Below are 27,859 nucleotides of genomic sequence, written 5' to 3'. Positions count from 1 at the left end.
TTCCCATCCAACAGACACAAACAGGGCAGCAGTAGAAAAGCACAGGGAATTTTTTCTACCTGATTACAAAAATGTAATGACTCATTGTTTTCGCTTGAAATCAATGCCACAAAAGGACCGCCGTGTGCTACGAACGTCTGATCAATGTGTAGCAATGAGAGACATAAAGTAGGACACAATGAAACCTTTCAAAAGAAAAAGAAACCATTTATTACATTCTTAAAACCACATATAATGTATCCAATTGGACAACAATATATATCGAGCTGTGTGACTCAGTTACTCTTGGACTAGTAATATACCTCTTGTACATTTTGTCATACAGGGAAAGAGAAAGGAGACAAACTATTATCCTTTGTTTGTACTTTTCCTAATCTTTCTTCAATTAAAAAAAAATAGATTACTGACTTGACAAGACAAAAGTGGAGACACATAAAGAAAAAAGTGGAGAAAAGACTGACAAGTGAAAATCACAGCAAAAGAATCATTAAACCCCAATAATGAATGAAATTCATCTTTAACCTTAACTGATTTTCATTTTCTTTCTTTCTTTTTTTTTAAAAATTCCTATGTCTCATAAATTTAAAGTTACAATATTAGGACAAACGGGAAGGGCTCCGACACTTTGTGAGTAACATTCACAAAAATAGAACTTACGTCCACAGTGATTATGGTTATGGGTCTCATCTTAGGTGCAAAGGTGTGAGGAGTACAAGGCTAAAAGACGACACTGGTAATAAAGGGACAAGAGATCACAGCTAGCTCCCTGAGCGGCAGGTCCTCAGACTCTGCTCTTTTAACTTCACAGCACCCCGAGTAAGACATCTCAATGATAAAACAACCTTCAGAAATAGAGCTATTGTACATGTAAAATGCACTAAAACAGTTATGAGGGACCTTGTATGACAAATATAAAAGCAATAAAAGAGATGGAAAACTGTTAAGTCTTACTGGCATTGAGGCCCAACTCAGGGGGTCAGCTGATAGCTCTGTCTGGCCTTAGACTAGTGTCCAGTGAGAAAGAGGAAAGTATAAGTGCTTGGTATTCGAACAAGTGTTTGGGACCAAAGTAGAGAGGAACAGCAATTGTACAAAATAATACAGTTGCCCTAACCAGCAAAGAGGTTTTATGATACATATGATGGACCTTCACCATCAGGTCCTTTAGCCAACTGAGACATTATGAGTGATTGAAATATACTACACCTGCTGCACTGACTGCTGGTTAGAAACAGCTGGGGAGACATGGCGTATCCCCTTTTTATTTTACAGTTCATGAAGTCACCTTTTGCCTTGCTTTGTCTTTTCCTTAGTGTCCTGTTGTCCTCTTGTCTCTTTAGGCAGGGAGGGGTGTGTGTCTGCGACAGTTTAAATGTCAAGTCTTTTCCTCCTTTTGTCTGCTTCCACTGCTTTGTCGCATCTACAAATGTCCACCCCATCCCTTTGCGCGTTGACCACGTCTAACCCCGCTGGGTTTGCTATCAGGGAAAGAGGGGTGGGGGTTGTTGCCATGGAAACCTGAGAGTACTGTCAAGAGAGGAAAATAGTCCAGAGTCCAAATATCAGCTTTCTTGACGTATCCATCTTTTTTTTCTTTTACTCCTCAACGTCTTACTAAACACTTTTCTCTCCCTCGCACTCTGATCTGATTTCACACACTCTTACTCTCTCCATATATAGTCATCTATTTACATTCTTATTTAAAATATTTGTTTATAAACGTGTATATAAATTAAAGATAATTTCATCTTTGTCCTGTCTCTAAGTGGCATTTGCAAGGAAAGGGATGTGTGGGACTGAGGTTTCTCATTGCATTACAAGAGCCTACGAAAGGCAGCACCAAACACAGTCTGAATGTGTGTGAAACTGGTTCTCAGCTGATTTCAGAGGTGAGTCTACGCCGTGAGTCAAGTCATGCCTGTGGGTTTCTTTTTACGAAATTGACTCATGTTCTTGGTCCCTAAGTGGTGGTCAGTATAAGGATTTGGTGTATGAATACGCATGCGTACCATACTGAGATGCATTAACAAAGAGAAGTGTAGACTGTGATCATGTTGATGGGCATGACTTTACTACTATGTATAAAACTCTGTCCAAGAGTGACAGGGTTATACATTCACTGTTGTTGAGTTCTGGTTTGTGCACTGGTGCTTATCGATGAGGTACATTCATAACTGGTTGGGTGATCCTTGCCGGATCAGATGTTAAACACGTTTAAGAGCTAGGAGCCGTCTCATGCATCTGCTCGTCGTTGACAATGCTACAATATGCAGAGGACCATGAGCATGTGTGGTCTGTAGTGTAAGGTGCTTTGCCTGCTGGGAAAGTGGAGGACTACTTTGGAATCATGGGAGACGAGTATTTAAAGTCCTAGATTGTCTTTTTAACTGCTGGTTGTTGAGCTTCAACATCTCTATCTTTCTCTGTCTCGCCGTTTGCTTCCCTTCCTCTTAATACACTCTCCATCTCTCTGTTGGTCTATCTGTCTGTCTAGCTGTCGGTGGAGTCTGGCAGAGACATCTCGCTGCCGAACACCTCCCGGTACAGTGGTGGGAAACTGTAGGCGGTCTCTGGGTGGACCAAACGGAAAAACTCCAGTTTATCGATGTGGAGGTTACAGATAGACTTCATTATAGGTAGCTTGGATACCATCTGCGTAAGGAGAAGAAAAACACTTTTAAATTTGTGTACGTACAATAATGTACTATGTGGTGAAGAAGAGGCACGCCTGCCATCTTTACCTTGTCCAGTTTCTCCTCGGAAGCCCCACTCTTGTGTAGACTGTGCTGCAGAGCCAGAAAGACTTTCTCCTGGAGTTTCTGGACCTTTTGGCCTTCTGTCAGCCAGGGCCGATCTACAGGAAAAAACAAGTCACACCTTAGTTAAAGTGACAGTGTTTCCTGAACAACGGTTACATCACATCCTGTATTATCTTCTATATAACCATGAAGACTGCACAAATAACTGAAACTGATCACAACTTCTGGAATTTCCAATCACAATAAGGCAATGTATTTGGCTTCTGTGTCATAAAAAGATTAAAATGATATGTTACGGTGCTGTAGAGTTGTCCTGCCAACACATCATATTCTATAGTCTCTAGAAAACATCTTAATTTGTTACGGATTCCTGCCAAATTACACAGATATCATTTAAATGGATTTTTCAGTGGAAATGAGATTATGTAAAAAAAAAAAAATAAAATCCTGATATTAATCCCCCGATATCTGATCTTCATATCTATCAAAAATAATTGCAATGAGATCTGTTGTCCTATAAACAGAAATAATAAAAGTGAAGTCTGTATTTATTAAATATAGCCTACAAAAATCACAGTTTAACTTTTTTAAAGACTAAATAAAGTGATTAGAGTATCATGTAATCTTGAAGTATAATGTGCTCTTGTTCTTCTTTTGTGAGTGAGTGTTTGCGGGTGTGTGTGTATGTGTGTGAGTGTGTGAATGAGAGAGAGAGAGAGAGAGAGAGAGAAGGGAAAGAAGGAAAAAGCTCACCAGGGGAGAGAAGAACAGCCGCACTAAACAGAGCCATCTCTTCGTCAGACAGCTGCAGACGGCAGAGCCCCTTACCCAGGTCGAACACTGCACTAACGAGGTCATCACAACCTGCAAAAACACAGGAAATCACATCATTACTCATCAAAGATATTGTCTGATAATTGGAACAACAACTTTGCTTAATCAGACCTCTGACATGCAGATTGTCCTTTATGATTTTTAATCATATCATCATTTTAATTTTATGTTGGCCAGGAGGGTCTGCTTAGTGTGAAAACCAGAACCATTTGTAGTCTGCTTGACCTAGGAATGGATTGAAGAGCTCACTGATATACTCTGTTACTTGAGTAAAGTTATCAGACTACTTATTGCTAATTCTGAAAATCAGAATAAGCAAAAAGCCTCACACACCACATTCACAACAAACAGGGGCAGCATATTCCCAGAAATGTTCACCTCTAAAATAAGAAACAAGGAAATGCTAACTTCCTTAGCATGTGCCGCAAGGGGAAGCTTTACCTTACTGTACATTGCATTGAATTATGAAGCCAAAGCCCTTTAAAATAGTCAGTAGTGAACTAACTGTGGATTGGTCTTCCAGCACCATTGGGGAGTCAGTGAAGCAATTGGAAAGATTGAGAGGGAGAATTTAGGTTGCTTTAAAAACAGCATTCTTAACAAGTTGTAAAGGTCTGATGGCAGAGGGAGGGAGCCTGGCTAGAAGGACATCAGCAGTTCCCTGAACAGTTGTTAGGCAACTTCAGGAGAAGCTGCACTGAGGGCAGAGTAGGACAGCTGGTTGTTCAACCAGTCCCAATTCACATTTCAACCCACACACAGGGTCATGAGCTTTAGTGTTTTGGACTTCAAATTTGAGGAAAACGTAGCTGCCGTGACCTTCTAAGATTTGCCATTACATGAGATCAGCTCACGTTTGGCTGCCAGCAGATAGGTGTGGAGGAGGAAGCAGGGGAGCGAGCAGCAACACAAGCTACGGTAAGACCATCTTGTTCTGTGTAGGATTCCTTTCCAAAATGATGAACGAGCTAAGACTGAGGTTAGGATGGCAATGAGACGCAAAAGAATCACAGAACTGTGACTGTGACTGAGACACGGCTGAAATGCAATCCCACTGTTGTGGTGGAACTAACAGGCTGCTGACAATAAGACAGCTGGATGACTGGTGTTGATTTTGTTTTGCACAACAAAAACATTTGTTATCTCTTAGTTTGGACTTTGCCTGCCAGATAGGGTTAAGAGTTTCAGAGGGGGCTTGCAGTTCTGTGGCTACTCCTTCCTCCCGCACTCTACTCTCTTGAGCAACAACAGATCTATTCACAATATTTGGACGATTCAAAACTGATCATGAATGAAGCAAACCCACAAAATGTGTGGCCATGTGACCGCATTTAATTTTGCCTTGATTGTTTCCCTGCTGCTATGAACTTACTGTAAACTGAAAAAGCTAAAAGCTTCAGACACAAGCAGTGTGATGTTTGAGAAATTTTGTGTGTTCTTGTCCCACTGCTGGCATTTTTTTAAATACCTGATAATTGTAGATTTTACGGACACAGTAGTGTATAAGCTAAGGGGTATGAGTGAATTAAACAAGCTTACACATAGCACCTTTAAAATAGCAACTTTATACATCGTATAAAGCATGGTAAAAATTCTACAGTACAATGGTGCAAGATTTTCTAAATCAAATAGGTACAAGACTTGGAGAAGTCTCTGATTTGTCAGTTATCTACATTCCTGCTGGATGCTCACCAAGTGCTTTGAAGAACTGAGCTGGGGCAAATTTTCCATTGAAGAAAATTGTGCTGTTGTTGACGTTAAACGCTCGGCACATACGTATGAGCAGGACCTCCAGACAGCCTGAATGGAAGCCACACGTAGGGGCAAAGACATGGAGAAATGTAGAACCAAGAGGAAGGAAGAGAGGGGGGGAGGGACAGAGAGGGTCCAAGATACTCCAACATAAACAAACAGACAAAAAATAAATAATTTGGATTCAGATTGGTACATAATGTGTATGTAAGATATTTTGAACCATTTAAGAAAACAAAAACAAAAGCATGAATATCCATCAAGTTTTAAAAAGGTTGAAATATATGTGATTTTGCCACAAATACGTGTGTGTTGAACAGAAAAAGAAAGTCATTGCCCATTTGTTTCCAGAATCATGTTTTTCTTCCCCAATATTGAAACCAAGTGTTGTTTATTAATGCAAACATACACATAAACATATAGGGAGAAGGAAGGAATGGAAGATAGGAGACAAAAAAACAAGAAGGAACTAAAGTTAGCAAGTTTTAGACTCATTTATCTTGCAATAATGAACTTAGTAAAGTTTTGCAGATTTGTGTATTTATGACACTGACCTGCTTTCAGTAATATAATCTGATCGTTCTGGCAAAGGTCCATGAAGCCAGCGATGCGTTTGGCAAACTCCACCACATACTGGATGGCGTTGGTGATGTGGTGCGCACACTGCTGCCACATCCACTCAGCTGACTGATGAACACAAAAAAACAGATATATTAGCAACAGTAGCTTCCTTAAATCAGGTCGGAGTACTCTAACTGTGCCATCATGTGATGATGCAGCTGGATAAGAATTTAACCTTCACTGTACCAAATAATTAGTCAGAGAGGTGTGACTTCAGTCTGGCACTCATCCACAGCTGTTATTCTAGATGAGCACTGACACACATCAGGTGAAACATGATCATACACCGTGAAATGTACCTTGTTCTGGAAAGCACGTGTTTCCTCCGGCGCATATTGTACCCAGGTGAATCTCTTCATATCTTCAGCGCTGTACTGACACGTCTCCAAGTGAGACTTAACAATACTCTGAGTGATGCGCTCTGTGGACAAATGAAGCACATAAACACACTCAGATGATTACAAACTACAAAGAGAGGCGGAACGGAGTAACAACGGCATTGTTTATGTATCTGCAGATCATGGCGGTGTTATCTGGAATTACAAGAAGCTTTGCACCACTCTGTTGTTGTGCTTGTCACAGATGCTAATTGCTAATTTACGGTACTTATTGTAATACAGCCGACAACAAGTACACAGACCTGTCCCAACATTTTCTCATTGCCTCCCTAAAGCAACAGTATCTCCTATCATGTTCCTCTTTTTGTAGAAATGATCTGGTACTTCTGTTTATGTAATCCTTGTTGTTATTGCTATTGATTTATTTCACTACGTTCCCCTTGTGAGGGCAGCAGTCCTATTAATTTACTGTTAGAAGTTCTCAATAATAGAATTCTCCAAAGCCGGCAGTTAGATAATGCTGCTGTCTATCTGCAGCAGTGGATCAACAGCGCAACATAATCGTGCTGTATTTACCTCCTTGATCTCGCTCTGTCTTTTTCCAGAAATAATCCTCTCGCTGGTTGATTAAATATGATCTGCTGTTGTGCTTTCTTGAGATAAATATGCTGATACTAAAACACAACATGTCCTCTGTGAATGGATTGTGTTTCCCAGAACTGATTTTAAAAAGAGGCTTCAATATAAAAATGTACAAGTAAGCATCGGTTACGTGCTAAAGACTCTGGCCACTAAAGGATGTAGAGATTCCCCTCAAAGTTTTCAAGTATCTTCCAAAATAAAATCTTTGAATTACCAGTGAAAACATTCAATTAACAGTTCAAATCACTGAAATGACAATAAAATCTGTGTCTGAATGAACTCAAGTTAACGCCTCAGTCAAGTCTACTCTCAATGTGTGAACGCTTTCACTTGGTACCAATGGTTGTGATGTCACAAATCCTGCACAGATTAGACTGAGATTTAGGCTGAGCTCCATCAGCAGTGCAGGTCAAACATCTGAGTGACATAACAACACACATTTGAGTGCGTTTCAGAGCCTCTTTTTAAGGTGTGTGTAAGACACAGTCCTACTCACCGAGCTCTGTTATTGAGCAGTCATCAGGCAGCTGGTCCAGCAGTGCATGCGTGTGTGCCAGCAGCGGATGTGTGTGAGAGTGTGTATGCAGAAGCTGGATTCCATTGCCATCTACCCCATCCAGTAGAGTCTGCTGCGGAGAATTCTGATTGGATGAGGAGGAAGAAGAAGAGGATGAGGAGTTAGAGGTGTTTCCAGTGCTGGCGCCTCCATTTCCACCGAGCAGCTCCAGGCTGCAATAGTCGCTGGCCTCCTCTGGAGTCAGTGGCAGGTCAAAGAGGTCGGGCAGCGTCGCAATGTCGTCGAGGTCACTGAGGGTGGAGCTGGAGCCCCCGCTGCTGTAGGACCGACTCAAACCCTCTTCACCGTCCTCCCCTCCTCCACCACAGATGCCATCCTCCCTGGGTAAGGATAGAGCAGTAGCACCGGCCCCTCCTGAGCCCACACACTCTTGGGACTTCTGGTGCTTCTGCACCTCAGCGTACAGACTGTCACGCTGTTTCTTCGACATACGGCCGAACTTCACCGCTGTTGCCAAAAAAAGAAAAAACTTATAAGTAACACTGTGAATGGCTGGATCATGTGAGCCATCATGTACATTATGCTATCACTTCATTTAAAGTATTTCATAGAAAGAGATGGTGACAAGGCCTAATATGGAGCTGTTTTTTTAAGCTCCTCATCCACTAGTACTGAATGTCCTCAGCCCCATATCCAATTTGCTGTATTTGTTTTCTCTCTGCAGCCTGGAGAATTGGGGAATAAGTTCGGAGCACTATTTTACCAGCTGGCGTGATATACGAACACTGAGGGCTTACACGCTCCCAGTATCAGCTTTAAAAGAAAGGAGCACCTGCAGCAGGCTACACTAGTGCTGGGGAGCATCTACTACACTTCGCACATGTCACTCACAGTCTCTTCAATTACACCACAGAATTTACATGTACTACAGTTATAGGAAGAAAGTGTGTGAGGGCAGGACAGTGTGTTCTCTGCCGTATTTACCGTCTCTACTCATGCCTAAGGCGAGACATTTCTGCAGGCGGCAGTGCTGACAGCGGTTACGGTTAGTTCGGTCGATCAGGCAATTTCTCTGACGGGAACAAGAGTACATGGCATTGTTCTGCTGGCTGCGTCGGAAGAAACCCTAAAAACACACACACACACATACATGTAGAATTACTGTAAAGAAAGTAGAACATGTTTGTTAAAATATAGTTTGGTTCCCTTCTTACCTTGCAGCCTTCACAGGTGATGACTCCGTAGTGAATCCCCGAGGACTTGTCCCCACAGATTTTACAGGGGATGACCTCGATCTGAGCTGCAGGACCAAAAACAAACACAGATCCAGTCAGAACGCTGGACTTGGAGCTAAAATCCTGGACCTGTTTGACCCCAATGAGTCACTCGGTGGCTCGATGCCAGGTGATATCAAACCAAAACGATGTCACACGCGCTCAAACACACACGCTTTCAGCGTCAGCATACACACCTGACAGAACGCCGCTGCTGTCAGAGGCTTTTATCTGTACAAGACGTCAAGGATAAAGATCGATTCCCTTTAATACTTGAGACAGACTTAAGGCAAGAATGCTGTGCTTGAACAGTCCTCATCCAAATTATTAATCCACTGATCATTGCTAATCCTTGTGAGTGTTTCCTTCTAATCCTCCATGAGCCGAGCCTGCCTTTTGACACAGTTAATCATGTTAGTTTTATTCTTCTTCCTGAGCAGTATGTTGGCTCCTACAGCACGGATTTCATTTCTGCTGCAGTTGGACTTTACTCCTGTGGTTTTCCCTCAAGTCCGTTTAATGTTCTTCACACTCTTTTTTTTTTTTTTTTCCTTTTTTTGTAGCCGTCAAGATATTTTGCTCACTAAAACAAAATCCCTGCTACCGCAAGCCAGTTCTTTTTCCGGCACAGTCTTCCTCAGCCTTCTTTTTGGCCGGAGTCAGTAGTGTGGTGCAGTCACGTTTTCTTCAGTTCTAAATCTTGACCAAAACAAGATGCCTTTTATCTTCTGCAGACCTTGAAAGGGATCAGTTGTGTACTCAAGGCTTTTCTTGAAGGACATCTCTCACTTTTACTGATACAAAGCTGCCAAGTTTTTAACAAAATTCAGTTTGTGGTTCCGTTTTTGAGCTTTGCAGAATAAGACACCTGGTTTTGTTGAGCACAGTCTTCAGTTTAAGTTTGATATCTCCAAACTAATTCCACACACGAATGCAACAGCTTTTCTGATACACTGTATCGTACGCTGGTTTTCACCTCCTTCTCTGTCTCTTTGAAGATGCTTTACGACCTCTGAGCGGCTTTGTAAAGCGTAATTAATTGAAACGCACTATCACGTTTAACGACTATCCCATTAGGAAATGATTAACTGGCCGAAGAAGCATGAGACAAAACTACACTGCACCATAGAGGAACCCGAAAGAAATAACACATCTCATGATGCAGCATTTCTTAAGTCACATATTTTTCATTTGCTGAGCCGCAGAGGGACACAACAACCCTGAGGATAAACCGTCCCACAATGTGCACATACAGCACTAGAGAAGACAACTTGGCCTGAACTGTTTGTCTGCACCCTGCATGTGGCCCCCATGAGGGAACAGAGAACACAAACAGATAGGGAATCACATGATGGTTACACATATGACACGCACAATGAGTTCTTTCTTTGGAGAGTGGAAACAGCTTTGTCATAAGAGAATTATTGCACGGCCTAATTGTACAATCTTATTTTAAAAAAATGATTTGACTGGTGAATATAATTATCATTTGAAGTGTTTGTGCGGTGAATGAATGTGAAAGCACCTGGTGACTGGGGAGACATTGTTCTGTTCCTACGTACTGGAAACACACAATTTTCCATTTCTTTCCCTGTTTAATGACACAGTCTGCCTCGGCTCTAAAACTGTTGACTAAAATACTCCAACTGATCAGGGCAGCTGCAGACATGCAATGGAAAAAAAAAAATCCCCCTTCCTCCCTCCGCTAGCGCTCCCTGTATCCTCCACCCCTCCCTCGTCCCACGATTATATAACAATCTTCTGTGAGCATTCCTCACAACACTCATTCAGGCTCACTCTAGCAACACTGGCAACCCGCCCCCCTCAGACTCTCTTTCCCACTGGCTGAGCAGTGACGGCAGCCCGCTTCTCATTGGTCAACTCGTCCGCTGCTCAGGCGCTGTAGCCTGTCAGCCCATGTGGACATTCTGTCCTACTGACACACTTTCCCACTGCAAGGGGAGGGGGAGGAGGGAAGCAAGCGCGATCCCGGCTCTCCGCAGACTAGTTTTAAGGTGGAGTAAAACAATCTCCCTACTTTCCATAAAACATTTCCCTCAAGGTTCATTGCTTGGAATCACAGATTGGTCGTGTTACAAAACGAAAATATCAATCAGGAGTGGCAGTGACAAAACCTAGAAAAACTGCTTTTTCCTGTTCAGCCAACATCCAAACAAAGATCTCAGGTGATTATTTCTGACCTCTTTTACTACTAGGAGCACATTTCATTTATGAGTCATACTGTACATGGCCACCGTCCACGCAACGCAGAGCTATGAACTTGAATGTCAGCAATTCAGCTCCCACCCCTCTCTGCGATCTTTGACATTAAGCCTCTGCTTCAGCCAGGTCTATTCTTGTCCTGCACTGAGAGCCAGAAATACACAGACGCCCTACCGCCCAACCACACACACACCCGCTGTCTCCTTTCTGCATGTATCTAAGGATAACAAAGATTGAACTAAAACAAAAAACCCCAACGTCTCAAAAATTCACGGTATTGACTTCATGAAACTTGTGGCGAAAAAGGGACAGACTGAAGGAATTTGTCCACCTTGGCAGATTTGACAGATGCACCTGTCTAATAATGCTGAAACCTTAAGGCAGCATTCACCTTTAACCCTGAATATCAGCATTGACCTGTGCCAAAACACTACTTGTAGGCATCTGACCTTTAGCTTCCTGGAGATACTCCACATTCCAGCAGATCAATACATAACCTGGCTTTTTCTAACATGATGCATGAAGGCTTGCGTGCAACATTTCTCCTAAGCTGACACATTTACTGACCAAATGAATGAGTTGAAAGCACATATAGGCACAGAGGAATGTTAGCTTTTGTTTGAGCAGCAGGTCAGCCACTTACTGCAGCAGCACACCCAAACTTGTTTGCAGAAATGATTGAACAGTTCACCTAAAAACATGTCCGCCTCTATGGTGTTTATCAGCCTGCTGAACGTGTAGCCTTGTTATCTGCACAAAAGGCTAAATCAGTTATGGGCAGGGTTGGGAGATGCGGAGAAAATAAGTTACTTCGTGCCTCTGGTCCTTCAATCAATTTGTGGTCTCCATTGTGGAACAAACAACTGATAAATACTTGGAGAGGAGCCCGCCCACCCGTGTGTCAGTATGTCAGTGTGTCAGCTGCTTGACCAAAGAATTCTGACCTTCAACATGTAAAGCTCTACATCATGGGTCCACTACAGCTAGTTCACCTTAGCTTATCGTGTTCGCTGAGCAAGGGACTGACTGAGGAAGCTCTCTTAGTTGGAACAGTCAGAGAGAGAGAGAGAGGGGGAGAGAGTGCATTTTAGCAACACTGAAGCACTTGTTGTGTCATGTCTCCAGCAGGGTGTAGACCGAGTGCACAAGCTACTATCACAACACAGGCCTGTTGTCGCTCTTCGTACCTCCTCCTAAATTAACCCTCACAGAGTTTGGTTTCACGCCTTCTGTTTGATTGTATAAGCCAGACCTTCAGCTTCCTTCCCTGTCGTCTCTTACAAATAATATTATTTTATTTCCGACAGGTTTGATTTACATACAAACAAAGGCGTTCCACTACAGTAAGAGCGTCCTGCTGCTGCTGGAGGCTATTTTAAAATACCAGTAGATGCCTGGCTGAGGCCCACGGAGGGGAGGGGGATTAAATGGAGTGAGGGCCTCTTCTACCACATGTCAGCGAGTGTCTCATGATCTATGTCTGATAAATCTAAATAGATTTTGTCAAAGTGCAGTCGGCAGTTGCCTGTCAGGGGTTGAGACAACGGAGCAGACCTCTGGATGTGTGTCAGCATGCCAAAGCTGCTGCGATGACTCAACAACATAGCGTAAGACGACTCAGTTCACACACATATTCATGTTCAAACCCCTGATGAAACTGCTGACGAGTGTTTCTAGCAAAGAAACAGTGAGGTTGAGTGACTAACCCACATTTTTGGATGTGGTGAACTAATAAAACGCACACGGTTTGTTTACATTCGGATATCCTGCCAGAAGGAGACCCTCCCTTCACCAGGGGCCCCCTCCGCTTCTTCCTCCCTCCCTCCCACCCTCCCTCACTGCAAAAATCCATCCCTTTCCTCTCTTGACAAAAACAACACAACTCCCTGCAGCAAATCTGCAAAAATCTGTCTGAACAAAAACTCCACACATGCACAGAAAACCCATTTGTGAAGAAAACCTAAAGGTCACGTGTTTGTTTCCCGTCCAGAAAAAAAGTTCCCGCATGACCGTTCATTAATTCAGATTTAAAAAAAAAAAAAGTTCAAATGTTAAACATGTTTTTGGGCTTCTTTTTATATTCTTAAAGTATATTTCTATTACATACTTATAGTACAGAATCAACCTTCCGTCTCTCCGTGCAAGTTCAAAGTGTCGGCGAGAGACACGTTGGAAGCCGAGCGTCACCGCGCGCCTCTAACCGCTCACGGCGCTGCACGTCCGGCGGCGCGGAGCTTCCCACAGCCACTCCCCCTCCCTCCGCTGTAGATGCTGTATAATGTTGGGTGACATAACTAGGTCAGTGGAACAGCCAGGGCCCTCTCCCTCTGTACACTCACACTGTCGGCCATGCTGGCACAGCCGTCACGTCACAACACTTGACAACCGCACAGTTTACGTTTACCTCGCGACAGAACTTGCGCTCATTAAGTTGAAAGTCAATCTAAAGGCTTACTTCGATTAAAAAAAACACAAGCTCAGTTTTATCCAGATACTTAGTAAATCACTTATTGTCACGTAAATTGGTAATAAAATATTTGTATCCTGTTTTTTTTTCCTCACAAATTGGTGTTAAAAGTTGACTTTGTCAGATTTGAATTCCAAATGAGCTCGAATAACATCTCGATTACATAATTCCAGTTTAGGGTAACAACACCGCCCCCCCTGCCCCTCCCTCCTCCTATTGCATAACTCTACATGGATCCCAAGGCAAAATTGACTTTACTCCCAGGTGAGATATGATCACATTTTTTTTTTACAAATTCACGATATACCAAAATCAAAATGGAGGCATGAGTAAAAGCACAGAATTATTACAAAAAATGGATGAACAGTTCATAACAACTAAAATCTTTAATATTTCTCACGTGACAATTGGGTTTTTGTTTTTTTTTTTTAGACTTTTTTTTTTCTTTTGCAATTATTATCTCCGGTTAACGTCTGATTCATCCTCGGAATGACGCAAAAAAGACAGAAGAAAATGATCGTGTTTCCCCCACACGCCCACAGCTCTGGGCTGATGCACGCTAAACTTGGGCAGTGTGGATCATGCAGCCTCGGGTTCTGCAGCTCTAATCCAGTCATGAGGGATTAATGCGCGCAGGGAGGAAAACAGGCGCACTCAAGCGTCTTTGCGCACACATGTGGCCGAACAATTTTCATAATCCACCAGAGATTTGCTGCTGTGGTAGAAGACACTCACCTCTCATTTTGATGTCTTCTTCTTGTTGTTGTTGTCGTCGTTGTTGTTGTTGTTGTTGTCTGGGCTCTAAAAGCTCGACTACATTTGGTGAGCGCAGGTGACAGGAGAGATCGAATAAAGCTGGAGCCAGAGTGCTCTGGCTCTGTAAATATTAACTTCGTCCCGACAGCTCTCGCGAAGCAAAAACAACAAGCCGAAAGTCTCCTCTATCGCTCGGTCAAATCCGGACAGAATGAAAGTGTGGAGAAAGTCGCTTTGGATCGCATTGCAGCAACTGGCGAATCGATTTGGCTGAACTTTCGTCTTTCCTCGAATAAAAGTCCCACGGTGGTCCAGCGGTGATCAGACCCCCACTCCGCGCTCTGACTCTCTGCCTGCTTTCCTCTCAGTCTACCCTGCTAACCTACTTTCTCCAAGCGTGGACTCTCACATGATCTCACTGCCGACAGCTCCTCTCTCAGCGCTGGCGGGGGCGCGCACGCGGGGACGAGTTTAAGGTGGCTGGCGGACTGGGTTTGAGTTTGTTACTTAGCAGCGGTTGATGTAGTGAGAAATAAAGATGATCACATCCAGGAGGTGATGAGGAGATAACCAGAACCACGACCAGCGCTGCTTTCATTCCTCATCTTTATAGGTCTATAATTGAGTCCTTATATACGGATGCGTTGCGTCATGAGAGGCTTCATACCAGTGTGATAGGGTGATGCTTGTTAAATTCAGGTTATTAAGCAGGTTTCTGGTTTGCTCCTGGACTAAATGTGTTCATCATTTTGACCTGCTATGTCAACATGTGGGCTGATGACATTGCAAAATGGATCCACAGAAACCTTTGGTCAATCTAAAAACCCAAGAAACAGGACATTTATGTGCAAAAAAAAAAAAAAATGTCCTGGTTACACCCGGCTAGAATCCTGGTAGTCTTCAGTAAATATGGTTGCAGTTGCAGTCAAACGATAAGATTTTGGCTTCTTTTTTTTTTTTTAACTTCTTTCCAGGGTTCAAACAGTCATGAGATCTTGCAGCAGTCATGGAATCAGAACATGTCTATTTGAAAAATTAATAGAGCCAGAAAATGCTGGTAAAAGTCCAGGAAATTTGCATCGGTGCCTTTCTAAATTTGCACCAAGAGTCAGAAGAACAAGGTAACTGATAGCCAACTGGGGCTTTTGCCACTTTCTGTTAGAGTTCACAGAGTCGTGAGATCCTGCAGGAGCGATGGAATTTGAAAATAAATCGAAGCCAGAAAATTCCGGGAAAAGTCCTGATTGGTAAATACCTGAATACTAACGTCAAAGATCTCTTTGGATTCATACTCATTATTGATTCGTCTTGTATCAAATCCCATAGCTTGTCAGTCATTTTAATAAAATACATTTCGTCTGGGATTTCCTGGTTTATTCTTCACGCGTAAACGGACGTTCCAGAGACCGCGGCCGTTAAAACGCTCCTCACAGTTGAGGGAAAGTCATGGAAACGTGTGCGTATGAACTCTGACGGCGAAACGGAGCGAATGAGAGCAACTTAGGATCAAATCAAATCTCTTGAATTCTGTCCCAGAATGAACACAACGAAGCCCCAAAAATACGCGGGACAAAAACAACAACGGGGGAGGAGAGATCAACAACAACAAAAATCCCCATAGAGCAAACCGAGCTTCGAGAGAAAAAAAGTATTCCTCCACATTTTCTGACATCTTAGGGTTCAAATTATTAATCGGTTCATTCAGAAACGGACTGATCAACATGGACTGATTGACTTGTTGCAGCCTGCTCCGGTCTCCAACTTTCCAAGTGGACATTACCTTCACAGCAGGGTTGTGATGATGAATGTAGAATCTGGAGTTGCTGCAGTGAGTGCAGGGAGACTCGTTTTGTGGGCTCGTAAAATATTTATTTGCTTGATTGTACTTCAATTTTGTTTTGTAATGTTTCTCCAAGCAAAGGAAAGAAGGCTTGAAAATGAGTGTGCGGGTGCTTTCCCGCTGATTGCTCGCAGCCTTTCAGCGAATCCTCTGTGGTGCAGTTCCAGAGATTACACCCAATGACCTCGCAAAAGTTTGATTCACAACAGCTTGATTCCTGTTTCATGTTCACGGGTCACACAGGAATTGTTAAATCCACATTTTCACACCTCATTTTTGAAATATTATGACTTCTCTGCCATGCTCCCTGCAAATGCGAGAAAAAAGTGTTGTTTTCTTCTTCTTAATCTGCACCGGTAAAACGGGGTTTATTTTTCTCATGTGTAAATAAAAGCGATGCTAATGCACGCTCAGGACAGTATGTGTGACTCTATGGGCGCTGATGAAGATGTGGGTGTGTGCGGTGAGGCGGGTGGGGTGGTGGTGGTGGGGGGGGTGTAGCAGGGGGCCTTATGATGTAATGATCTGGCAGCGGTGTTATGAAACAGCATGAAGGCTGAGATTACTCAAACTAGGTTAGTGGAGCAGTCGAGCACAGAGCACCTACAGTCACAGATTCTCTGTTTCCTTCTGTCTCTCTCTCATACACACACAAACACACACACACAAACACACACACACATTCTTTCCTTTTCTTTTTTCCTCTCCGTCCCCTTTCCGCCTGTTTCTTTTTCTTACATATGTGATCTTTTATCTTTTTATTTACACAACTCCTCCTCTTTGTCCCAGTGTATCTTTGCTTTTTCATCCACATGTGCAGCTTTTTCACTCCCCATACTTTTTTTTTCGTCCTTGTGCAGCATTTTTCCCTCTCACCCATTCGCGTCTGCTGCCGTTTTTCCCTCCCCTCTCGCCCTGTGCACATCTCCTCTAAAGCCCCTCTGTTCTATGTCTCCCTTGACAACAGCAGTGACACTTTGACCTCAGCGCTTATGTAACCACCGTGCAGCTCGGTTAGACAGCAGAGGAAAGAGAAGAGGTGGGGGGGTGGGGGGGGGGTTGATGGTGTCAGTGCGGCGAGTGTATGGCAGACATTTTGTTGCCTGATACGAAAGTAAAGAGGTGAAACAAGAGGCGAGGAGGAAGAAGAAGGGCTTAGAGAAGCTAGAGGATTTTGGTAGGTTGCCAGTGGCGACATAACAGGATGAGGGAGCAGATGGGGGAGGCAGACAGAAACAGTACATTAATGCAGATATAACACACACTAATGTACATAATTGACATCTTGAATTGTGTGACAACAAGCAAGGAGACAACACCATTTGCATTTGGAGAAAAAAATGTTTGCAGAGCTGTAGAGAAAGCGACCTGACTTCACCAGGATAATTCAAGTGTCTCTCGCAGGTGGAGCATCTTGTCTTTTTATAGGTCCTGTATCTCCTTGAAGGTGCATGCGGAAAATATCAGATGAACAACAGGTTAAGCGCATAACATCTCTGTTAGCTTGACTAATGACACTGACATGCTCAAGGCCGCTTCATCTGGATATGGTGGGAACATAATCAAATTTATAAGCAGCGTTTGGGAAACGCATTCGCTGGATTCTCAGCCTTTCCCACCTACTCGTGAATGTCGCTGACTGTTCCAGGAGAGCAGTATTGTTGTTGTGTTCATGGGTTTGTTGTTAGGAACACCATGAGGTTGCTCCTGACTCAGATCAAAGCCTGTGTAGCCTTGTGACTCCCCAGGGTTGAATTTAAAGGCCGTGCTCACATCAAAGAGTCTTTGTAGGGATGATGGTCCGACTGTAACTGATTGGCTGCACATGGTTCCAGTGGGGCCCCATGGCCAATTTCTTAGCATCGACTCTTTACATTCCAGTCGTCTTCTTCATATTGTGAAGCGTTGCATCTTACCCAAGGTCATTTGAATCACATCTGGAACGGCACGTTTCTTCAGTAGCTAGTGTTCACACTCATAAAAAGGCTAATGCACTCACACAAAAACACACATGCTGGACTGTTTGTTCAGTTTGCTGAGATTATGTCAGGGTCCTCTGTGCTGTAATCCAGTTTCTCTCATTTAGTTAATCTCCCCGTTTTCTCCTCTCTGGAGGCACTGTTAATGCCCGCCCCCCTCCTCCCTTCAGCTCCATGAACTGGAGCTGTGGTCTTTGCTGCGTCACTAGGTCAGTGTGTCAAATACCTACAGTACCTATTCTCCGCCAGTCAAATCCACCTACACTCTGTCCCAGTCCTGCTTCTTTTTATATTTTTACTCTTCTTTGGTCCATATCTTGTCGGGTCCTTTTACTGCACCACCACACCTGTTTCTATTTTGCTCTCAGCTTTTTCTTATCAGTGTTCATTTTTCATCCACTGTACTGCTCCAGAGCTTGCTAAAGCCTGCTGTATAAATAGCACGAGTTCAAACGCAGGTCAATATGTACAGATAATCTTATTTAGCAAATACACACCCCAACTAACATGTTCCCAAAACCCACTGTATATTCTTTCTCTGGGTTAGGGTTGCATTCCTTATACTCCTGAATATGACAGTTTTTTGCTAAATGTACTGATTTTGCAACCTCCCAGTGCCAGACAAGAAGACAGATAATCTCCTTGTTTCTGTGTGTGCAGTGGAGAGCTCAGACATTCCGAAACATGCATGATCGCTAGCTAGATTAGCACTGTGAATGGTAGTCGGTGGTAAGGTGATGGAAAAGGTGGTTGCAAGGTGGTGAAAAACATACTTTCCCAAAATGGTGTGTTACTTTGATATGATATTTCACCCACAAAGAAGTGATGCTGGAGGGAAAGCTGTTATTTTGGGCTCAAGACAATCATTTATGGGTATTTTAAAGGAAAAAAAAACAAAAAAACCTTTTGCGTGAATAACGACTTTAAGGCGTGACATTTAATTCAGTGAAGGAGTTTGTATCTCGACAGACACCCACCCAGCAAAATATTTGCATGCATGTTTGGCAGCTGAATTATAATATGGCTAACATTTCCTGCTTTCTGCAGAGATGATTACTGGCATTAGCAGTGAGACGGCATTTCATTCCATACATCTGAACATTTAGTTCATTTTTTGGTGGCACTTCGCTGGAGCCTGATTGCCAACCAGCTCAAGACTGGTTCCTCTTAATTAAACGCATTTATAAGATGGTGGCATGAATCAAAAGACAACATCTTTTGATCAGGAGCCAACAGAAATACAAGATGTATTCTAAATCTGGGCCGAGAGTCTCTTTTTAAATGTTCTGTGAGACACACAGTCCCTCAAAAGCAAATGTACTCACAGACCTTAATATACTGTACAACTGTACTGAACAGTCAGCAGCACACCTCTCGGCCTGCCGCTCACAGGCTGTACACGTCACTCTCACTTTGTTTGTATTAATCAATTACCCCATCCACACCCACAAGCACTTCAAAAACAAGGAGGCCCACGGCTGCTGACACGCTGTGTTCACTGAACCTATAATTTAGATTAGCAGAACAAATGATTGATTTCGGAGCCTGCAAATTGTCATGAATCACAGCTCTCGGCGTGTGTGTCTTTTTATATGAGAACATAGGAGTCCTATGCAAATACAAATACATGACATTCAAATATGTGGTAAGAGGAAAGGAGGTTGCTGTGGCAACTGGGCTGTGTTTATCTCCAGTGTGTGTCAGCCAGCACGCTTTACCATGTGAAACTGACCCAGTTACACCTGTGAACGCACGCACGCTCGCACGCACGCACGCACGCACGCACGCACGCACGCACGCACACACGCACACACGCACATACGCACCACATGCATCTAAAGACAGCCAACAAACACAGCAAGCGAGGAAAGATATTCCAGTATCCTGTATTTTTTTCTTCTACAATCCCGCCTCCGCCTTGCATCATCTTGCCTCCTTCATGTTTGGCCTGATGACCTACATCTGTTGTAGCTTCTCTGTGCCATTCGTAGGGGCGCTGCTGGACAATAATACACTCCTTATCAGACTGTTTTTATCCTCCCATCTTCTTTTATGCTCCCATATACTCTCAGATTCCCTTTCATTGTCCTCCATTAGTCCCGGAGCTACATGGCGTTAAGTAATCACAACAGAGGAATTATTTTGTGATGAGCAGTTCATAGAAAATCATTAGTCATCTGCTAAAATCACCAAACAAGCTTCCTCTGCCTGTTTTATTGTGTAGCTGTAGACTTTTTTTTTTGGTAAATATGCATCTTTTGGATGCGTGACAGAAATTCATTTCTTCACATGCTATACAGAGCAGCCACATCTCACTTCAGATGGATGTTTATAGGAGACAAACGCTGCATTTGAAAATCCGGCATGGGTGAGATTTGATAACTCAGTCCCTGTGTTTCCACCCTGATGACTCATGGCAGCACAGCCGGTACAGAGACATCTAGTGTTGGGACTGTGATACAACACGTCCAGCTTATGTAATACTTGGAGTTTGCTCCAGAAGATCATGCATATTTCATTGTTTTCAGTCCACATTGTTAAAAAGGCTGCAGAGACACATGACAAGTTTTAGGGGGGGTGGGGGATGGAAAAACTGCAGGTGAATGCGATGATTGTTTTCTTCCATTGGTCTCACTCTTTGTCGCTCCCTCTCTCTCTCTCTCTCTCTCTCTCTCTCTCTCTCTCTCTCTCTCTCTCTCTCTCTCTCTCTCTCTCTCTCTCTCTCTCACACACACACAAACCCACACAGGTGAACTTAGTGTGTGCCCATGATGAAAATACACAATGACACACTTTCTGATGGCTATGCATGACTGCCCCTCCAAATGTCTACTGACAGATTGACAGCCCAGACAAACATTATGCAAGCTTGAGCCTTATGTAATCCATCACCGGACCAAACCATTGAGATCCAGGCTGATCAACAGATGCACCTCGCAGCTGATTCATCGAACTCCACTCACATACACACAAGTTTAATCTTCACATTTTTTGGCTTGTGGTGGATGATTCACTGTCACTAAATCATCAGCTGCTGCTTCAGAAGACTGTTTGCTGTGTTTTTAAGATTCAGGAGGTAACAGGAAAGAAATAAGGGGCCTGTGCAGAAAGTCTGCATTGCGTCACAGCAGGGAGCGGAGGAAAAGGGAGCGAGGAGGGGGTGATCAGGGGCACAGGGAGGGGAGAGAGGGGTGTGTCTTCGCTGACCTAGTTACAGCAATAGAACCCCCCTCCCCTCCAACCCCGCCTTACTACTGACGTGTAAAGGGCACTTTCAAACAGTACCAGACGGTCAGGAATGAACGCCAAGCATCTAGAGAGGCAGACTGGTCTGGGGGTGGGGGGTTTGGGGGGGGCAACCTACAGACAGGCAGACAGGAGGCAAGGAAATTTTGATCAAGTGAGACTGGAAGACAAATATATCCACAATGATATACAAGATCCGGGTAGAGCTGGGAAATATCTCTGTGAAAACAGGATGAGCCCGAGAGGGATTTAAAACAAATTAATCATAACAGCATCTGAAATATTGAGCCTGCACATATCCGGTGTGATATTAGATTTCTGGAAAAAATAACATCTTTGAAGCGTAAAGCAGCTTTTAATAAAATCAGAACATGGTTAAGAAATGCAATAACTGTGACAATACAATCTGTAATTACTAATAAACAGGATATAATCTCCTATTTCCTGCGCTTGTCGGGGCTACGGGAGAAATCTGAATGTTTAAGGGCATTGCATATGCATCTTTCCCAATCTACCTCAACTGGCTCCTCTTGGTGCAAAGAAGCAGCAGCTCTACTGAAGGTCCCTCGCGGATTACCGGACGTCTCACCTTAACCCTAAGGGAGACGCCAACCACCCTCCTGAGCAAACCTATCTCGGCCGCTTGTATTGGAGATCTTGCTCTCTCAGTCATGACCCATATTTCATGACCACCGCTGAGAGTACAAATGAAGACTGACCGATAGATCGAGAGCTTTGCCTTCTGGTTCAGCTCTCTCAGTCACAATGGTGCAGTAAAGTGAAAGCAAAACTGCTCCCACTGTTCTGATTCTTTGGCCCATCTCACTCAGCACAGTCCCCTCCCTCAAGGACAGATTCTTCAACTGTGTCAATTGGGGTAGGGACTCGTTCAAGGCTTAGCCTTGGCAGAGGCCAGCCCCCACTGGAAACAAGTCTAACTTATTTTCAAGAACTAAAACACACTTAAGGTGTATAGTAATGGGATGGCCCAGAGTAGGGCCCCTTCACCCCAAACTCCCAGAGCAGCTCCCACAGTATCTTGATCAATCAGGTCACAAGCTTTCTCCAAATTCACAAAAAACATGTAGACTAGATGTGTCTGATCCCAGGCCCACTCAAGGATCCTTGCAAGAGCGACAAGTTGATGTGTTGTTCCACAACCAGGACAGAATCGACATTGAAGGTCTTCAATCCAAGTTTTGACCACTGACCAAACCTTTCTTTCTGGCCCCCATTTTGAAGAGGGGACTCACAACCCTGGTCTGCCTCTCCTTCTGCCCTGCCGGACCATGCAGTGTCCACGATAGCCCTGCAACATCCAAAGCATTCATCTTTACCATAATGGTAAGCCCCACCAAATCTAAACAGGAGTGCTCCACCTCCATCACCAGCTCCAGCTCCTTCCTCCCCATAGTAGAGATGTTGCATGTCCCCAGAGCCAGAACTGCCACCTGGGTCTAGTTTGTGAAGGCCCGTTCCTTTGGTGCCACCTATCTTGCAGTGCACCTGACCATAGCAGTGTTCTTGGTAAACCCAGCAACCAGACCCTCCTTCTGGGCCTTCCTACTGAGACTTACTCTGGACAGGGGCCCTGGGTTCCCTCCTGGCAGGGTCTACATGCTTTTCTTCCATTGTTTCATGGGTGTATGTTCTTAGTCTGACCCCTCTCTTGAGACCGATTTGCCAAGGGAGATCTTACCAGGAACACAGGTTTTCAGACAATGCAGCTCTCAGGTTGAGAGAGCCACAAAAACCTTTCCACCACGGTAAGGTCATGGTTTCCAGAGAGGAACCATCGCGAGGTAACCAAGTAAATATCCTGTATTAATTATAGGTGTTTTACTCGGGTTGCATCAGCAGCAGCCGCACAGCTGCACCTAACCTTCATCTGTAAATAGACTCCAATAATCCACTTGGACTAATGAAGCAGCTGACTTTTTACTTGAACGATCACTGTCGAATTTCCCGAAACCAAATGGTGTGAGCCAAAAATAGTTCCAGCAACAAGTAAAGGGACATCTTCGAGCTCTTTCTGCTCCGTCATCTGTTTTCGTGTCGTGTATTCTCAACTGTTCCGTTCAGCCAGCCCAAGACTTTTTCCAGATTGTTTTTTTCCCCCTAGATTTTCATTCCCCTTTTTTCTTAATCGCTTCGCTCACTCACACTTAGTTTATTTCCACGGCTGTTTTCCCTCCCTTGCTGGACCAACTCTCAGCCTGGCCATTTTCACCTCTTCTCATGGGACAAACTGCCATTATCTTTGAACTGTGCTCTTTTGTGCTGACTTCTTGAGTGAACATTATCTGAAAACAATAAAGTGGTGTAGTTAGAGGTCTTATTCACCACTGACAAAACACAGAAATAGTCAGACCCATGATCAGTAGAGAAAGTGTCAGTCTTCGTCTGGGTTGTCTCTCCAACAAAGGTTTATTTCTCCAGTATATTGAAGGCCTTGATTAGCACACAAGCAATTCTGCCTGGAGCCGGAATCGGTTAAACAGTGTAAATGTTCGCTCAATTATTGCCTCAATCTACTCCTTTTGAAGTGGTGTTTCGTTGGCACTTGTGTGATTCCGAAGTATGGAGACATTCAAGGTTATAATGAGAAAAAATGATTCATGAAAGCTGGTCGAGGTTCATGAATACTTCTGAATATCATTATCATTTCTTCTTTTATTCCATAAGAACTCCGTGTGCTCTGGACTCTCTTTACTGTGTGTACCACCAACGAAACTCTGGAATGGAATCATCCTGACATAAGCTATGTCCTGATGTCAGCAGTGTTTGTGTGTGTGTGTGTGTGTGTGTGTGTGTGTGTGTGTGTGTGTGTGAGAGAGAGAGAGAGAGAGAGAGAGAGAGAGAGAGAGAGAAAGAGAGAGGGAGAGGTAGCCAGACCAGCTTCGCTCCTCTTTCATCTTTGATGACGGCGTGCTGCAGGTTTCCAATTGAATGAAGCCTCAGCTTGACGCTTGAATTATTCCCCTCATCACTGTGTGCATCCGAAACATCAACAAGACCACAAATTTTAACCGGACGCGTGAATAATTTTGAACGGAACAGTTTTCACTTCCCATGTTGCAGCACACACTTAAACAAGTATAGTTAACTACACCTGAACTGTGTTGCTTCACCCCCACACCTGTCTCACATGCGCTTCCCCTGATACTCAACATGTAGAGTATCACAGTAAAGATGCTCCTGCCACATACCACAAATGTACCAGCAAATAGGTTTTTTTTCCTGTTTTACATTCAAAATTGTTATTGTCCTGTGGAATGCAACTTGTAAATGTGTACAGTCCTAACCACTGTTGACTAACACCTCTCAACTGGGGAGCAGAGCTACAAAACCAGGTCCTGATAATTTTTCGGTCTCTTTCCAGTACCTGAGTCTTATTGAATACTGGAACTTTTTCTTTTTTTTATATATATAAATGTTCTTTCACTAACAGAGGTTCAGCTGGCGGCTGTTTGTGACTGTCACTCGCTGACAAGCTCATGAGTCTTATTTTGCTTCTCAACTGATGTGAGATAAAAATATGTGAAACGCTGACAAACAGCTTCTCCATCAAGACTCGCACTGACGCACATTTTCCCAAACCCATCGTCTCCACGTTCGTTTGTCATTTGCTATTGATTCCAAAAGAACAGAACAAAACACCGACCAATTTCTCTTCTCCATCCGGCTCTTGAAGAGGTTTTGCTCATGTTCTCGCTCAATGACAACCTTTATCTGTCCAAGTTCATTTTCTTGTCTGGTTTTGTCATTCCAGCTGTTCACCTCCATCACAGATTAACCTTCTGTTTCCTTTCCTCCTCCCCATAAAATGTCCATACGCAGTAGCACTGATCAGAAAAATGAAGGAGGAAACTCTAGTAGCTTATGGTGGCAGATTGTGCAGGTGTGAAAAGATAAACATATTTTTTCTGTTCTCCATGTTATATGTCAGCCTCTATATTCTTTAACTGACACGCCATTCACTACAAAGTCCTATGTAGTAATTTCACACGCGTGGGAGTTACACATTTAGATGTCACTCTGTCAGTCACTGTGTTTTTTTGTGTTCTACTTTCAGCTGACTCAGAACATCTTCCTGTTTCTCAGACAGAAGCAGGAACTGATACAAAGACTCGCAGCTGGAGCCTCTTAAAACCTGTCTGAACACAACAATTCAGCTAATTTGGTAAGTCTTACTTGAATAACTTTTAACTTTAATAAGTTTATTGGGGTTTTTTTGGGGGGGGGGGGCATGACTCAGAGGTAGAGTGGCTTTCTAGCAACTGTAGGGTTGCTGGTTCGATCCTCACTTCCCCCGGGTGACCATGTTGAAGTATCCTTGAGCAAGATAATGAGCCCCTAAGCGACCCTCAGGTGACCCTTAATGGATAAGTGGTATGGAAAATGGACGGATGAGTGGATTGTTTTGAGGAATGAGACTTGTGACGTTGAGCTGAGGCTTGTTTTTAAGCAAAATCAACCAGCCGACGACTTTTCATGGAACCTTGAAGACAGCTTGAAGTTTAGTTGAGACAGTTCCAAAAGAACCATGACTTGTTCTCAAGAGAGCCGTCAAGACATTTAATTCTCAAAACTTTTTTTTCCTTTTGAATAAAAGCAGGTAATATGTGATGGAAAAAAAACACTAGAGGTTCTGCTTTGATACGCCGATGTGAAGCATTGTGTTTAGTAATCGATGAACAAAAAAGAAGTCAACTTTTTTCACGGCATCAAAGGACACAGAATTTATTTCCGAGTGTGTTTTTAGACACAAATGTAGTAGTTTGTCGTTGTCGCACACTGGCGTCTTGCATGAAACTGAATGCTGCGCCAGAAATAGTCACACATCCTTTGTCACTTCAGCTCCCCTGTGACCCTGATTTGAACTTGAATGATGGTGTTGGCTCAGGCTGCCTCAAGTGAGACACAGGTCCACCTTATAGGGCCCAGATCTGGTCTAAGGCAAGCCCGGTTCAGTATATTAGGGCCGCATCTGGCACACGCACTACCTGTCAAATGGTAACTAACCTTCAAGTCCTAAAAGTGACCCACTTTCGGCCCAAATGTGCCTCAGTGTCAGGACAGACTTGTGAAAAATGTGCCCTTTTATTCAATAAAGTAAAATCCATCACTAGAGTGAAAAATAGTCAAAAATATGTGGATGCGATCAGTTTTCATGCCTGGCGTAGTTGTGGGCTTTCTGGTTTTCCGTCGGTTCCATTCTTAGGAAAACCTTGAAGGAATTTCTTCAAATCTGGCATACGCGTAAACTGGGACTCGAAGATGAACTGAAAACATTTCTGCTTTCAAACGTCACCGTGACTCCATAAGGATGTCCTATTTCTGGAACATCTTGAGGGATTTTTTTTTCAAATTCCACTAGGATTCAAGAATGAACTGAAAAGGTGGCGACTGTTGAATTCACACTCTTAATATTTATGACAAATCTTCACACTAATATCAAGTAGCAGGACATGATGACATTTTATATCCAAAAAGTCAAAGGCCAATGTCTGGAAAAAGATTTTCTTTCTTGACTTGTGACCATTTCTTACAGAAAGCATGTGTAACATCACCAATGCGAGCTGCAGCGAGGATGTCCTCCAGGGTTTAGCCTACTGCCCCGTGTTCCTGATGGGATTCCTTGTCAACACAGCGGCTCTGCGCGCTTTCATGGCCATAAAAGATTCTTGGACCGACACCCACATCTACATGTTCAACCTGGCCTTAGCTGATTTCTCCCTCATCATCTTCCTTCCCTTCAGGATCTACAATAATTTCTTCTGCCTTGAGAAGAGTTTTTGGTGTACTTTCCTTATTAACACACATTTCATCAACATGTATGCCAGCATTCTGACCACGACAGCCATCAGCATGCAGCGCTACGTGGCAATACGGTTCCCGCTGCAGGCCAGGTCATGGAGGAGGAAGAAAGGGGCGGCCATCGCTGTGTGTTTGCTCATTTGGGGGGTCCTATTAGTGATTTGTGGTGTATTCCAAAAGGAGAACTCCACTCAAAACCTCTGGACGTGTTACGAGAGGTGCAAGGATAAACCCCTGAGTCTGCAGATTATTGTCATCCTGATGATTCTGGGCTTCCTCGCTCCATTGCTGATCATCGTCTTCTGCTCCACTCAGATCATACTTCTGCTCAAAAAAGCTGACGCCAGGTCAGCATCCCTGCAAAGAAGCATCATGGGTATAGTAACGGCCAACATGCTGGTGTTCATCATCTGTTACACACCCATCCATGTTGGATTCCTGGTCAACTACTTGCAGCCTGTGCCTGAGAACTGGCCCTTTGTTCACATGCCTGCACACGCATATCTACAGGTGTCTGAATGGATCGCCTCCACGAACTGCTGCCTTGATTCCTTTGGCTATTATTTTTTATTAAAGCGCTTTTATTCATAAATATGTAGTCTCCCAAGACAGAGTTTAGTTGAATAAACATCTTAAAGACAGGTGATAGAGATGAATAAAAGGGAAGTTATGCAATTGTAAATAACAAAATAAAACTTGGCTCGCCAATTTTCTTTGTTGATTTTTTTTCTGAACGTATTTAATAGAGAAAACACACAAAGTGGCAGGAAACACGAGGCTTAAGGCCGAGA

The 27,859-nt window shown here is 43.5% G+C and overlaps 2 protein-coding genes across 2 annotated transcripts; one reads left to right on the top strand and one right to left on the bottom strand.

Moving 5' to 3' along the window:
- Nucleotides 1-196: 196 nt before the first annotated feature.
- Nucleotides 197-14,612, bottom strand: rorcb (RAR-related orphan receptor C b). The gene is made up of 10 exons (XM_086203431.1): nt 14,163-14,612; nt 8,678-8,763; nt 8,448-8,589; nt 7,443-7,970; nt 6,266-6,387; nt 5,900-6,032; nt 5,286-5,393; nt 3,513-3,623; nt 2,742-2,854; nt 197-2,652 (listed from the first exon to the last, which is right to left on the bottom strand). Exons 1-10 carry the CDS (start codon nt 14,167-14,169, stop codon nt 2,491-2,493), a joined length of 1,512 nt encoding a protein of 503 aa, XP_086059557.1. The 5' UTR covers nt 14,170-14,612; the 3' UTR covers nt 197-2,490.
- LOC147261425 (G protein-coupled receptor 35) lies at nt 13,665-27,762 on the top strand. The gene is made up of 3 exons (XM_086203433.1): nt 13,665-13,691; nt 25,324-25,431; nt 26,803-27,762. The coding sequence occupies exon 3, from the start codon at nt 26,808-26,810 to the stop codon at nt 27,657-27,659; it is 852 nt and encodes a 283-aa protein (XP_086059559.1). The 5' UTR covers nt 13,665-13,691; nt 25,324-25,431; nt 26,803-26,807; the 3' UTR covers nt 27,660-27,762.
- The last annotated feature ends 97 nt before the right edge of the window (nt 27,763-27,859 follow it).

Source organism: Aulostomus chinensis, chromosome 5 (genome assembly GCF_037954235.1).
Source record: "Aulostomus chinensis isolate RoL2024-O1b breed Wild chromosome 5, RoL_Achi_v1.0, whole genome shotgun sequence".
In the NCBI taxonomy this organism is placed as follows: Eukaryota; Metazoa; Chordata; class Actinopteri; order Syngnathiformes; family Aulostomidae; genus Aulostomus; species Aulostomus chinensis.
The sequence above is the reverse complement of the archived record's forward strand: the minus strand, read 5'-3'. Positions and strand labels throughout refer to the sequence as shown.

Bases quoted from the DNA above. Each gene is read 5' to 3' on its own strand.
- rorcb (XM_086203431.1), bottom strand. The intron at 8,590-8,677 runs GTAAGAAGGGAA...GTGTGTTTTTAG, and splicing joins TCACCTGTGAAGGCTGCAAG to GGTTTCTTCCGACGCAGCCA. The intron at 2,855-3,512 runs GTGAGCTTTTTC...TTTTTCCTGTAG, and splicing joins GGCTGTTCTTCTCTCCCCTG to ATCGGCCCTGGCTGACAGAA.
- LOC147261425 (XM_086203433.1), top strand. From the start codon at position 26,808: ATGTGTAACATCACCAATGCGAGCTGCAGCGAGGATGTCCTCCAGGGT.